The 13,626-nt window shown below is 47.7% G+C and overlaps 1 protein-coding gene and 1 pseudogene across 1 annotated transcript in view; both read left to right on the top strand.

Moving 5' to 3' along the window:
• Positions 1–13,626, top strand: part of FSTL1 (follistatin like 1) — an 85,306-nt gene that overhangs the window by 59,667 nt on the left and 12,013 nt on the right. The window contains exons 7-8 of the mRNA XM_088455889.1: positions 5,731–5,849; positions 6,573–6,685. Coding sequence (XP_088312015.1) covers positions 5,731–5,849; positions 6,573–6,685 — 232 coding nt within the window. The remainder of the gene's footprint in view (positions 1–5,730; positions 5,850–6,572; positions 6,686–13,626) is intronic.
• On the top strand, positions 10,475–12,891 carry LOC148478131 (uncharacterized; annotated as a pseudogene).

The following is a 13,626-nucleotide window of genomic DNA, read 5'->3' as shown; positions in this document are numbered from 1 at the left end:
TGGTACTCCATGTTACTGATGGTATCTCAGTCTTGTGTAATCACTGTGTGTGATGAGGTTAGTAATTCCTGAGTAAGGTCAGAGCCTGTGTAAGTGTGTGTGAGGCTGTGATGGTACTCCATGTTACTGATGGTATCTCAGTCTTGTGTAATCACTGTGTGTGATGAGGTTAGTAATTCCTGAGTAAGGTCAGAGCCTGTGTAAGTGTGTGTGAGGCTGTGATGGTACTCCATGTTACTGATGGTATATCAGTCTTGTGTAATCACTGTGTGTGATGAGGTTAGTAATTCCTGAGTAAGGTCAGAGCCTGTGTAAGTGTGTGTGAGGATGTGATAGTGCTCCATGTTACTGATGGTATCTCAGTCTTGTGTAGTCACTGTGTGAGATGAGGTTAGTAATTCCTGAGTAAGGTCAGAGCCTGTGTAAGTGTGTGTGAGGCTGTGATAGTACTCCATGTTACTGATGGCATCTCAGTCTTGTGTAATCACTGCGTGTGATGAGGTTAGTAATTCCTGAGTAAGGTCAGAGCCTGTGTAAGTGTGTGAGAGGATGTGATGGTACTCCATGTTATTGATGGTTTCTCAGTCTTGTGTAATCACTGTGTGTGATGAGGTTAGTAATTCCTGAGTAAGGTCAGAGCCTGTGTAAGTGTGTGTGAGGCTGTGATGGTACTCCATGTTACTGATGGTATCTCAGTCTTGTGTAATCACTGCGTGTGATGAGGTTAGTAATTCCTGAGTAAGGTCAGAACCTGTGTAAGTGTGTGTGAGGATGTCATTGTACTCCATATTACTGATGATATCTCTGTCTTGTGTACTCACTGTGTGTGATGAGGTTAGTAATTCCTGAGTAAGGTCTGAGCCTGTGTAAGTGTGTGTGAGGCTGTGATGGTACTCCATGTTACTGATGGTATCTCAGTCTTGTGTAATCACTGTGTGTGATGAGGTTAGTAATTCCTGAGTAAGGTCAGAGCCTGTGTAAGTGTGTGTGAGGCTGTGATGGTACTCCATGTTACTGATGGTATCTCAGTCTTGTGTAATCACTGTGTGTGATGAGGTTAGTAATTCCTGAGTAAGGGCAGAGCCTGTGTAAGTGTATGTGAGGCTGTGATGGTACTCCATGTTACTGATGGTTTCTCAGTCTTGTGTAATCACTGCGTGTGATGAGGTTAGTAATTCCTGAGTAAGGTCAGAGCCTGTGTAAGTGTGTGTGAGGCTGTGATGGTACTCCATGTTACTGATGGTTTCTCAGTCTTGTGTAATCACTGTGTGTGATGAGGTTAGTAATTCCTGAGTAAGGTCAGAGCCTGTGTAAGTGTGTGTGAGGATGTGATGGTACTCCATGTTACTGATGGTTTCTCAGTCTTGTGTAGTCACTGTGTGTGATGAGGTTAGTAATTCCTGAGTAATGTCAGAGCCTGTGTATGTGTGTGTGAGGCTGTGATGGTACTCCATGTTACTGATGGTGTCTCAGTCTTGTGTAATCACTGTGTGTGATGAGGTTAGTAATTCCTGAGTAAGGTCAGAGCCTGTGTAAGTGTGTGTGAGGCTGTGATGGTACTCCATGTTACTGATGGTATCTCAGTCTTGTGTAATCACTGCGTGTGATGAGGTTAGTAATTCCTGAGTAAGGTCAGAGCCTGTGTAAGTGTGTGTGAGGCTGTGATGGTACTCCATGTTACTGATGGTATCTCAGTCTTGTGTAATCACTGTGTGTGATGAGGTTAGTAATTCCTGAGTAAGGTCAGAGCCTGTGTAAGTGTGTGTGAGGATGTGATGGTACTCCATGTTACTGATGGTATCTCAGTCTTGTGTAATCACTGTGTGTGATGAGGTTAGTAATTCCTGAGTAAGGTCAGAGCCTGTGTAAGTGTGTGTGAGGCTGTGATGGTACTCCATGTTACTGATGGTTTCTCAGTCTTGTGTAATCACTGTGTGTGATGAGGTTAGTAATTCCTGAGTAAGGTCAGAGCTGTGTAAGTGTGTGTGAGGCTGTGATGGTACTCCATGTTACTGATGGTTTCTCAGTCTTGTGTAGTCACTGTGTGTGATGAGGTTAGTAATTCCTGAGTAATGTCAGAGCCTGTGTATGTGTGTCTTAGGCTGTGATGGTACTCCATGTTACTGATGGTTTCTCAGTCTTGTGTAATCACTGTGTGTGATGAGGTTAGTAATTCCTGAGTAAGGTCAGAGCCTGTGTAAGTGTGTGTGAGGCTGTGATGGTACTCCATGTTACTGATGGTTTCTCAGTCTTGTGTAGTCACTGTGTGTGATGAGGTTAGTAATTCCTGAGTAATGTCAGAGCCTGTGTATGTGTGTCTTAGGCTGTGATGGTACTCCATGTTACTGATGGTATCTCAGTCTTGTGTAATCACTGTGTGTGATGAGGTTAGTAATTCCTGAGTAAGGTCAGAGCTTGTGTAAGTATGTGTGAGGATGTGATGGTACTCCATGTTACTGATGGTATCTCAGTCTTGTGTACTCACTGTGTGTGATGAGGTTAGTAATTCCTGAGTAAGGTCAGAGCCTGTGTAAGTGTGTGTGAGGCTGTGATGGTACTCCATGTTACTGATGGAATCTCAGTCTTGTGTAATCACTGCGTGTGATGAGGTTAGTAATTCCTGAGTAAGGTCAGAGCCTGTGTAAGTGTGTGTGAGGATGTGATGGTACTCATGTTACTGATGGTATCTCAGTCTTGTGTAATCACTGCGTGTGATGAGGTTAGTAATTCCTGAGTAAGGTCAGAGCCTGTGTAAGTGTGTGTGAGGATGTGATGGTACTCCATGTTACTGATGGTATCTCAGTCTTGTGTAATCACTGTGTGTGATGAGGTTAGTAATTCCTGAGTAAGGTCAGAGCCTGTGTAAGTGTGTGTGAGGCTGTGATGGTACTCCATGTTACTGATGGTTTCTCAGTCTTGTGTAATCACTGTGTGTGATGAGGTTAGTAATTCCTGAGTAAGGTCAGAGCCTGTGTAAGTGTGTGTGAGGATGTGATGGTACTCCATGTTACTGATGGTTTCTCAGTCTTGTGTAGTCACTGTGTGTGATGAGGTTAGTAATTCCTGAGTAATGTCAGAGCCTGTGTATGTGTGTCTTAGGCTGTGATGGTACTCCATGTTACTGATGGTATCTCAGTCTTGTGTAATCACTGTGTGTGATGAGGTTAGTAATTCCTGAGTAAGGTCAGAGCTTGTGTAAGTATGTGTGAGGATGTGATGGTACTCCATGTTACTGATGGTATCTCAGTCTTGTGTACTCACTGTGTGTGATGAGGTTAGTAATTCCTGAGTAAGGTCAGAGCCTGTGTAAGTGTGTGTGAGGCTGTGATGGTACTCCATGTTACTGATGGAATCTCAGTCTTGTGTAATCACTGCGTGTGATGAGGTTAGTAATTCCTGAGTAAGGTCAGAGCCTGTGTAAGTGTGTGTGAGGCTGTGTTGGTACTCCATGTTACTGATGGTCTCTCAGTCTTGTGTAATCACTGTGTGTGATGAGGTTAGTAATTCCGGAGTAAGGTCAGAGCTGTGTAAGTGTGTGTGAGGATGTGATGGTACTCCATGTTACTGATGGTTTCTCAGTCTTGCTAAATATTACGGATGCGAGTAAGGTAAAGTGGGCGTCCTTATGTTATTTTGCGTATGGCATGGTGATCGCAATGGATTAGCATATCTTTGCAATGAGACCGCGCGCGTAATCGCTAATGCGATCGTAGTTGCGGTCCGTACTGAATCAGGCCCTACGTTCACGGCACAAAGCAGTAACGTAACATCCTTCCATGATCCCCGCCCAGTATAATCATACATGATACCTTAGCCTCAGCGCAGTCATGTATGACGCATGCAGAGTAATTACACATACATGGCGTAAATCAGAGATGGACGCAATGCTGATATTTTTCGCAGTTGAGCGATTAACTTGATCTGCGCATACGTCTAGGTCGCACTGCAATACGCTTGCGTCACGGTACATTACTGTAGTCGCTCGCAGTGACTTTACTTTCAGTGCGTTTGGCAGTCGGAGCGTTTGTGGGAGGTAACGGGCAGTGGCGGCAGAGAACGCAGGCGCATTGTGACCATTGATAGGGCTAAAGCTCGCGTCAGGAGACGACGGCGCGGCCTGTGTACATTTTCTTACCTGAATCCCTTTTATTAGGTTTGATTTATTACATATAGTAGGATTGATTTTTAAAGTCTCAGAAAAGGGAATGAGGAGCTCATTCAGAGTCGGTCGTGAGCGTCTCGATGTTGCCCCACAGGGCATGCGCACGACGGAGCCGGCTCCGTCGTGCGCATGCGCGAGACCCTCATTAGGGGTCTCGTAGCAGACGGGGCGAGCTGTCGATGTTGAGTGACAGCTCGCCCCGTTTGCTGGGCGGGCCGGGGACGTGCCCGGCCAAACGGAGGCATTCCAGTCGGAACGCTTGCCGTTTGGGGGCGGCCCCACTGACATCATTACTGATGTCATTGGGGAACTTCCTGCTCAAACAGTTGGTCGTAACAGCTTAATGGTGCATACACACGATCAGATTTTTCCTTCAGATATGAACGATAACGATTTAAAAATCGTTCAGTCGTTCATATCTGAAGGAAAATCGTTCATATCTGACATGCCTGAACGACGGACGATCAACGATGCGCGTTCCCGTTTGTCAGATAACGATATCTGACATCTGATGGGTTTGCAGTCAGACTTGGACGATTCTATTCATTTTAATGCAGTCAAAAATCGTTCAATCGTTCAAATCGTTCAAAACTTTGGTAAAATCGTTCAAATCTTTCAAATCGTTTAATCGTTTAGTCGTTCATCTGACAAATCTGACAAGTCTGACAAATCTGACCGTGTGTACGCTCCATTACAATCGACAAGGAGGCGGCCGTTCAGGATGCAAGCGGCCGCCCTGATTCAGAGCGACCGCTTGCATCTAACGACCGCCTCTGAATGAGGCCCTGAATCCCTGTCAGACGGAGTCGGCTGGGGCACAATAGGATTGTGACTGTTTTGTTTTTTCTTTTATTAAAAAACAAAACAAAAATACCAGTCGCCCTCTTTAGGGTTGCCAAGATAAAGGAAGTTTTTGATTTTGCTGAACCGAAGCCCGGTGTATTCTGGGAAGTACCCAGCTGTATCAGGGTCCTGTCCGCTGCTCAGGCCTTTTGGGAATGAAGGGGTTACAGGCTGAGGCCTAACATCAGGAAAAGCCTTTATTCCGTCGCCGCAGCAACCAAAGCTTGGAAGCCAAAGTATGCGGATAATGCTCCTATACAGCTAGGCCTCGGGGCCAGAACGGGCCTCTAATTACTATTCGCTGCCAAGTATATAATGAATGTACCTTTGAAGTGAGATTATAAGATAAAGTATATTGTTTTCCGTGACATATTTTACCTCAGCCAACTTACGTAACTGGCTGGTTGTTACATTGCAAAACTGTGCGTGATGTACCAGAAACCCCAATTGCACTGTTGTCCTGTATCCCTATATACCTAATAAGCCACCCAATGGTCATGGACTTAGTGTGCGGAAGCTTATTGGCTAAGCCTGATAATACGGTCTATACTTCCATGATGATTACCACGGAACGTGTTGTTATGGTGCCTGACATCATTGGGTTTATACCCCCTTAGATAATGGATGATGGAATCTGTTGGTGATGGCAAAGCCAGGGTCTGAGAGACCGCTGAGGATATCTATAGACGATTTACACACAACCTTTTATCTCTTTCTGCCGACAGAGCTATGACGACGGTGATTCCCGCCTGGACTCCTCAGAATTCCTCAAATTCCTGGAACAGAACCAGACCGCCATTAACCTCACCACCTACATGGACCAGGAGACCAACAAGATCCTGAAGTGAGAATCCCAGCTGGACACCCCCTTATAATGGCATTGACGTGTCTGGTGCTTGGCGTTCCCTGGGTGGGCGTTAGTTCAGTCTCGGGTTGGAGGAACCATGTTTTATATACCAGGCCGGACCTGACAGAGCATTTCTCTTCCCTGGCGCCTATAATCGCCTCCAGTTACTCGCACGCTTCTGATAAAGCTTTATCGCGCTATTCTGCACCAAGTATAGTATCAAGTAAATCGTACAGATAGGTGTGGACGGACGGGCCGCCATTGGGCCTGATTCAGGCGTGTGCGCTATTGTGTAGTTGCACTGGCGATGATATGCAAATGCTTGTTTCCCATGTGTACTATTGTGCGCCAAACTGTGTAAGCCCTGAGACCGCCACAATCAATGCCTGTGAACGGTGCGACCCTGCCGGTGGTTATACTACACTGAGCTGAGATTTAACAAAAGTGGGCATGAGTGTGGGACAAGTGGGTGCATTGGGTGAATCTGGGGATGATTTTGCTTGGTAAAATTTGGGGAGATATGTGTAACCTATATGGATATTAGAAGTCATTTAACAGCACAAGGCTGAAGTCATTTAATGTATATTGTATATATTATAGGTGTTATAATGTCCCCTGTGATTTCTATGCTTGTGAACTGCTCCTTACTATAATATATGCTTTGAAGTAATTGTGTATAATTGTAACGACCTTGTCCCCCCAATGTCCTCCTTGTTCCAGGGGGCTGTGCGTGGAGGCCCTTATTGAACTATCAGACGAGAACGCTGATTGGAAGTTGAACTACAACGAGTTCTTGAAATGCCTGAACCCCAACTTCAACCCCCCAGAGAGAAGTAGGTATCAGGGGCGTTTCCGATCTATTGCTGGGTTCTCCTGTGTTAGTGACTCTTCTACAAGGGACTGGCCATGGGTTTGGCAGAAAATGACCCCATTATGTGAGACCCTCCATCTCATCCCCATTATGTCAGACCCTCCATCTCATCCCCATTATGTCAGACCCTGTATCCCATCCCCATTATGTCAGACCCTGTATCCCATCCCCATTATGTCAGACCCTGTATCCCATCCCCATTATGTCAGACCCTGTATCCCATCCCCATTATGTCAGACCCTGTATCCCATCCCCATTATGTCAGACCCTGTATCCCATCCCCATTATGTCAGACCCTGTATCCCATCCCCATTATGTCAGACCCTGTATCCCATCCCCATTATGTCAGACCCTGTATCTCATCCCCATTATGTCAGACCCTCAATCTCATCCCCATTATGTCAGACCCTCCATCTCATCCCCATTATGTCAGACCCTGTATCTCATCCCCATTATGTGAGACCCTCCATCTCATCCCCATTATGTTGGACCCTGTATCTCATCCCCATTATGTAAGACCCTGTATCTCATCCCCATTATGTCGGACCCTGTATCTCATCCCCATTATGTGAGACCCTGTATCTCATCCCCATTATGTCAGACCCGGTATCTCATCCCCATTATGTCAGACCCTGTATCTCATCCCCATTATGTCAGACCCTGTATCTCATCCCCATTATGTCAGACCCTCAATCTCATCCCCATTATGTCAGACCCTCCATCTCATCCCCATTATGTCAGACCCTGTATCTCATCCCCATTATGTGAGACCCTCCATCTCATCCCCATTATGTTGGACCCTGTATCTCATCCCCATTATGTCAGACCCTCAATCTCATCCCCATTATGTGAGACCCTGTATCTCATCCCCATTATGTCAGACCCTGTATCTCATCCCCATTATGTCAGACCCGGTATCTCATCCCCATTATGTCAGACCCTGTATCTCATCCCCATTATGTCAGACCCTGTATCTCATTCCCATTATGTGACACCCTCCATCTCATCCCCATTATGTGAGACCCTCCATCTTATCCCCATTATGTCAGACCCTGTATCTCATCCCCATTATGTCAGACCCTGTATCTCATCCCCATTATGTCAGACCCTCCATCTCATCCCCATTATGTGAGACCCTGTATCCCATCCCCATTATGTGAGACCCTGTATCTCATCCCCATTATGTCAGACCCTGTATCTCATCCCCATTATGTCAGACCCTGTTTCTCCTTCAACCACTAGGGGACACTGGAGGCCTTCAAGACAGTGGGGTATAGACGGTGCTGAGTGGAGCTGGCACTTTAAATTTAAATGAAGTGTGACTAGCTCCTCCCCTCTATACCCCCCTATAGGCCAGTATTAGTTTGTGCCCTAGTGGGAGCAGGTCACTAAAAAGATCTCTCCTGCTCCTAGGGCTAGGATAAGTTTTTAATAATAGTCACTTAACCTCTTGTCAAACTGAGGACAGACAGGCAGTAGCTGCAACTGCCTGTCTGCTACGCGGGACGCTGCCGGAGGGGACCCACTCGCAAGTGCATGCACTTCGCCTGGGGTCCCCGACACCTGAGACCTCAGTCTTCAGGGGGGGGGCCACATGCTGCTGCATGCAGCGCGCATCGCGGACCCCCCAGTCAGAGCCAGCCGCCGGTAGCAGCAGCAGCAGGAAGCCACCTCAGCACGTCTCCCTGTGAGTACAGCTGGCTCCCTGATTAGCAGGGCAGCAAGCTTAGCGCTGACAGAGGCGGGCTCACAGGACCTCCCAGAGAGCGCGCCGACGGCAGTAAAGCCAGCGCGTCTCTCTCTCTTTGCCTATGTACAGCTGGCTCCCTGATTAGCAGGGCAGCCAGTTTATGGCTATCAGAGGCGGCTTCCTGTGCGCTCCGGCTCCCTGACTAGCAGGGTAGCCGACATTGTCCCTGCATTAGGCGGCTCAGCATAATACTGCAGAGGCAGTATATATATATATATATAAATAAAGAATGTACTGGGTACAGGCGCCCGTTCACAGAACGGCACTAGAATGCAGGGGGCGGAGCTTAGCTCCGACTTCCCTCTCCTGCCTCCCATCAGCCCCAGCGTTTCTCTGCAGACTGCTGGCGGCCATTACAGGGAGCGGCAGCGCTGGACAGCCTTCGGACCTGTATGTATTACACCAGGGGTTTAGGCTGATGTAAAGTGAGCGTTTTGGAGCATAATAATAATTAAGCCTTTGCCTGGCGCTCTGGCACTGCTAGGAGCGCTGTTGTGGGCACGTGTGGCTGTCTCCAATCTCTCTGTACCCCAGTATATTCTGTTTGTCTTACCCTGTCACTTAACCTCTTGTGGTTTGTGTGGGGTCTGTATGTAGCATGACTGGCAGGTCTAAGGCTTCGCAAAAGTTATTTACCTGCAAAAAGTGTGGAGTAAAATTTACACAGGGACAGTCATCTACCTCCAGATTGTGTGACGGTTGTTATACGGATCAGCAATCTGCAGAGATGTCAGAACCACCGTCTTGGACGCAGGTTACATCCGTTATGTCCTCTCTCTCGGCTGAACTGGAGGCTTCTCGCAGAGAAAGAGAGGCTTATAGGTCACCGGCTACAGAGGAACCAGCATGGGCGAGTTCCCTAGCTGTTTCTATGGAGGGGATTTCCAGAGCCATGACAATGGCGTCCGCTCCGCAGGTCTCTAAAAAGAGACACTTACCCTCAATCCTCCATTGGGATGACCCGGAGGAGGAGGAGGAGGATATGCCCGAATTAGAAGAGGGTGAATATGCCCCAGATTCGCCTAAAGAGCCTCTGGAGTCTGATCCTGAACAGGTATCAGAGGGAATAGAAGCCTTGATTGCTGCAATACGACATGTATGGCACATACTGGAGAGGACTCAGGTCCTGCAAAACAGTCTTTCTTAAGAAACAAAGACAAGCTACGGCTTTTCCTATATCGGAAGAGCTGGATTCCATTCTAACGACAGCCTGGGAACATCCAGATAAAAAGTTTCAGATGTCCCGGCGTTTATTATCTTTTTACCCTTTTCCAGCAGATAATAGAAAGGCTTGTGAAACTCCCCCTACGGTAGATTCATCTGTATCGCGATTGTCAAAAAAGACTACGCTCCCTGTTCCTGGAGTCACGTCTTTAAAGGACATGTCCGATCGGAGACTGGAGAGCACTCTTAAGTCCATGTACACCGCTGCAGGGGTGACCCTTCGTCCAGCGATTGTTAGCTGCTGGACTAACAAGGCTATAGAAATTTGGGCTAAGCAATTGGCGGACGGAATGAAGGATCAGCTACCTATGGAGGAACTCATTCCATTAGCAGGACATATAGGTGAAGCGGCAGCTTACCTTGGAGAAGCGTCTAAGGATGTTTGTTCTATTGCCTCCAGAACTTCAGCTCTGGCAATTTCAGCACGGCGGGCTCTGTGGCTCAAAACTTCGGGACTTCAGCGAGGTCTGGACGGAAACCTGTGCGGACGCTTGGGTCCGAGATCTAATAATTTGGGGCTACAAGCTAGATTTCCAACTGCAACCCCCGAATCGTTTTTTTACCACAGGTTTGCCAGTTTCCAACGACAGAAGTGTGGTCTTACAGAAAGCAATAGACAGGCTTCTGTCCATGAAAATGGTAATCCAAGTCCCCAGTCATCAGAGGGGAAAAGGATTTTACTCCAGTCTTTTTGTCGTTCAGAAGCCGGACGGCTCAGTCAGACCCATTCTAAACTTAAAGGATCTCAATCCATACTTACGGATCTTCAGGTTCAAGATGGAGTCTCTTCAGCCGGTAATTGCAGGCTTGGAGGAGGGGCGAGTTCATGGTATCTCTAGATATCAAGGACGCCTACCTGCACATTCCCATTTGGCCACCTCACCAGGCTTTCCTGAGATTTGCAGTTCGGGATTCACATCTCCAGTTTCAGGCCTTGCCCTTCGGCTTATCTTCAGCCCCATGGGTATTCACAAAGGTTATGGCTGTGATGATGCGTCTCCTTCGGAAACAGGGAATCACTATTATTCCGTACCTAGACGACCTACTCCTGAAGGCGAATTCCAAGGATCAACTATTACAGTACATCACCGTGACGCACAACCTCCTCATTCGTCATGGATGGATCCTGAATTTTCCCAAATTGCATCTGCAACCGACACAGAGATTGCAGTTTCTAGGAATGATCATGTACACAGTGTCTCAATGGGTGTTCCTTCCCCAGGACAAAATAACTTCCATTCAGGAGATGGTGAGGTTGGTCCTTCGACGTCGGCAGGTTTCGGTTCATGCATGTATCCGACTTCTGGGGAAGATGGTGGCAGCCTTCGAGGCTGTCCAGTACGGTCGTTTTCACTCCAGACCTTTTCAGCTAGATCTCCTATCACAATGGTCGGGATCCCACCTGTTTCTTCAAAAAAGAGTCAGGTTACAACCCAAGACTCGGATTTCCCTACTGTGGTGGCTAAACAGTTCACCTTGCGGAGGGAAAGAGATTCGGAGAGTGGGATTGGACGCTTCTTACCACGGATGCGAGTCTAAGAGGCTGGGGGGCAGTAATTCTGGAGCATCACTTCCAGGGACGCTGGACAGCACAGGAATCGAGTCTTCCAATCAACATATTGGAGTTAAGAGCAGTTTTCTATGCATTACAGACAGCAGCTCACTTTCTGAGGGGCCGAGCAGTCAGTGTCCAGTCCGAAAATGCCACAGCAGTGGCATACATAAACAGACAAGGAGGCACCAGAAGTTGTGCGGCCATGAAGGAAGTCAGCAGGATTCTGATCTGGGCGGAAAGCTACGCAAGGTCGATTTTGGCAATCTTCATTCCGGGCGTCGAAAATTGGGAGGCAGATTACCTCAGTCGTCAGGATGTACATCCAGGGGAATGGGCTCTACATCCACAGGTGTTTCAGCAGCTGATCCAACGGTGGGGTCTTCCGCAGGTCGACCTCATGGCATCCAGGCAGAACCATCAACTGCCCCTTTACTGCTCTCGAACAAGGCATCCACAAGCGGTGGCTGTGGATGCACTGTCAACACCATGGCGGTTCCAATTCATTTATCTGTTTCCTCCATTTCCCCTTCTCCCTCGAATCCTTCAACGGGAACAGGCCAAGGTCCTGCTGATAGCTCCGGACTGGCCTCGCAGAGCTTGGTACTCCAACATTCAGCTCCTGTTGGTAGACAATCCGTGGCCCTTATCACTCAGAGAGGATCTGCTCCTTCAGGGTCCTTTACTCTATCCAAACTTAAGGCAGCTACGTTTGACGGCCTGGTTGTTGAAAGGGCCATCTTAAGACGTAAAGGGATACCTTCCAAGGTGATTCCTACGATGCTTAGAGCCAGGAAGGAAGTTACTTCCAAGCATTACTATAGTATTTGGAAGGCATATGTAACCTGGTGCGAACGTAGAGTTCTGCCTTCTACGGAGTTCAGTCTTCCCAGATTTCTGCTTTTTCTGCAAGCAGGTTTCTCAGCAGGCCTTCGGTTGGGATCTCTGAAGGTAGAAATTTCAGCACTCTCGGTTTTCTTCCAAAAGAAATTGGCCTTATTACCGGACGTACAAACTTTTCTCCTACTGCTCCATGGGACTTGGACTTCGTCCTGTCTTTTTTGCAGTCTTCGCTATTTGAGCCTTTGGAGTCGGTGGAATTAAAGTATCTTTCATGGAAGGTGATACTTCTGCTGGCTCTAGCTTCCGCCAGGAGGGTGTCGGAGCTGGGAGCTTTATCATGTCGTCCACCATATTTGGTATTTCATGAGGATAGAGCTGAGCTACGCACCAGAATGGATTTTCTGCCTAAGATGGTTTCGGCCTCCCACATCAAACAACCTATTGTGGTTCCAGTTCTTCCACAGGATTCTCCTTCTTCTAGATCCTTGGATGTGGTTAGAGATCTTCGCATATATGTAGACAGGACGGCAGCCGTTCGCAAGACAGATACTCTCTTTGTTTTGTATGATGCTGCCCCGGGTTGGCCAGCTTCCAAACAGACACTGGCTCGATGGATTTGTCTGACCATATGACAGGCGTATTTGGCCTCGTCTAGAGAACCTCCATCTTCCATTACCGCACATTCCACTCGCTCAGTGGGTGCCTCGTGGGCGGCTGCTCGAGGCGTTTCTATGGAATCTCTATGCCGGGCAGCTACTTGGTCAGTACGGCATACTTTTGTTCGGTTTTACAGATTTGATACCTTTGCAACTTCTGCAGCGCAATATGGTCGGTCTGTTTTGCAGGGTTCTCAGCGCTTTCCCACCCGTGATGGGAGCTCTGGGACGTCCCCACTGTCTTGAAGTCCTCCAGTGTCCCCTAGTGGATGAAGGAGAAAACAGGATTTTGGTACTTACCGATAAATCCCTTTCTCCGATTCCACAGGGGACACTGGACGCCCACCCTGCGCTGTTCTTCCTGCCACACCTGTTATGCCTGTTGGCGACATGTTTGTTATCTAGGGTGATGTTATGAATGTTAGAGACATGTTTGTCGTCTCTTGTTTCATTCTATTTTGCTTTGTTTTCACCTTTCAGTTATGTGTACTTTCGCCTCCTCCTCTTCTGTCAATCTTTTTTCTCTGCTCCCCTCGGGCTCGGTTCTAATACTGGCCTATGGGGGGGTATAGAGGGGAGGAGCTGGTCACACTTCATTGAAATTTAAAGTGCCAGCTCCACTCAGCACCGTCTATACCCCACTGTCTTGAAGTCCTCCAGTGTCCCCTGTGGAATCGGAGAAAGGGATTTATCGGTAAGTACCAAAATCCTGTTATCTCATCCCCATTATGTGAGACCCTGTATCTCACCCCCATTATGTCAGACCCTGTATCTCATCCCCATTATTTGAGATCCTATATGTCATCCCCATTATGTCAGACCCTGTATCTCACCCCCATTATGTCAGACCCTGTATCACATCCCCATTATGTCAGACC

This window comes from Taudactylus pleione, unplaced genomic scaffold (genome assembly GCF_031769625.1).
Source record: "Taudactylus pleione unplaced genomic scaffold, aTauple2 ptg000677l, whole genome shotgun sequence".
Taxonomy (NCBI): domain Eukaryota; kingdom Metazoa; phylum Chordata; class Amphibia; order Anura; family Myobatrachidae; genus Taudactylus; species Taudactylus pleione.
The sequence above is the reverse complement of the archived record's forward strand: the minus strand, read 5'-3'. Positions and strand labels throughout refer to the sequence as shown.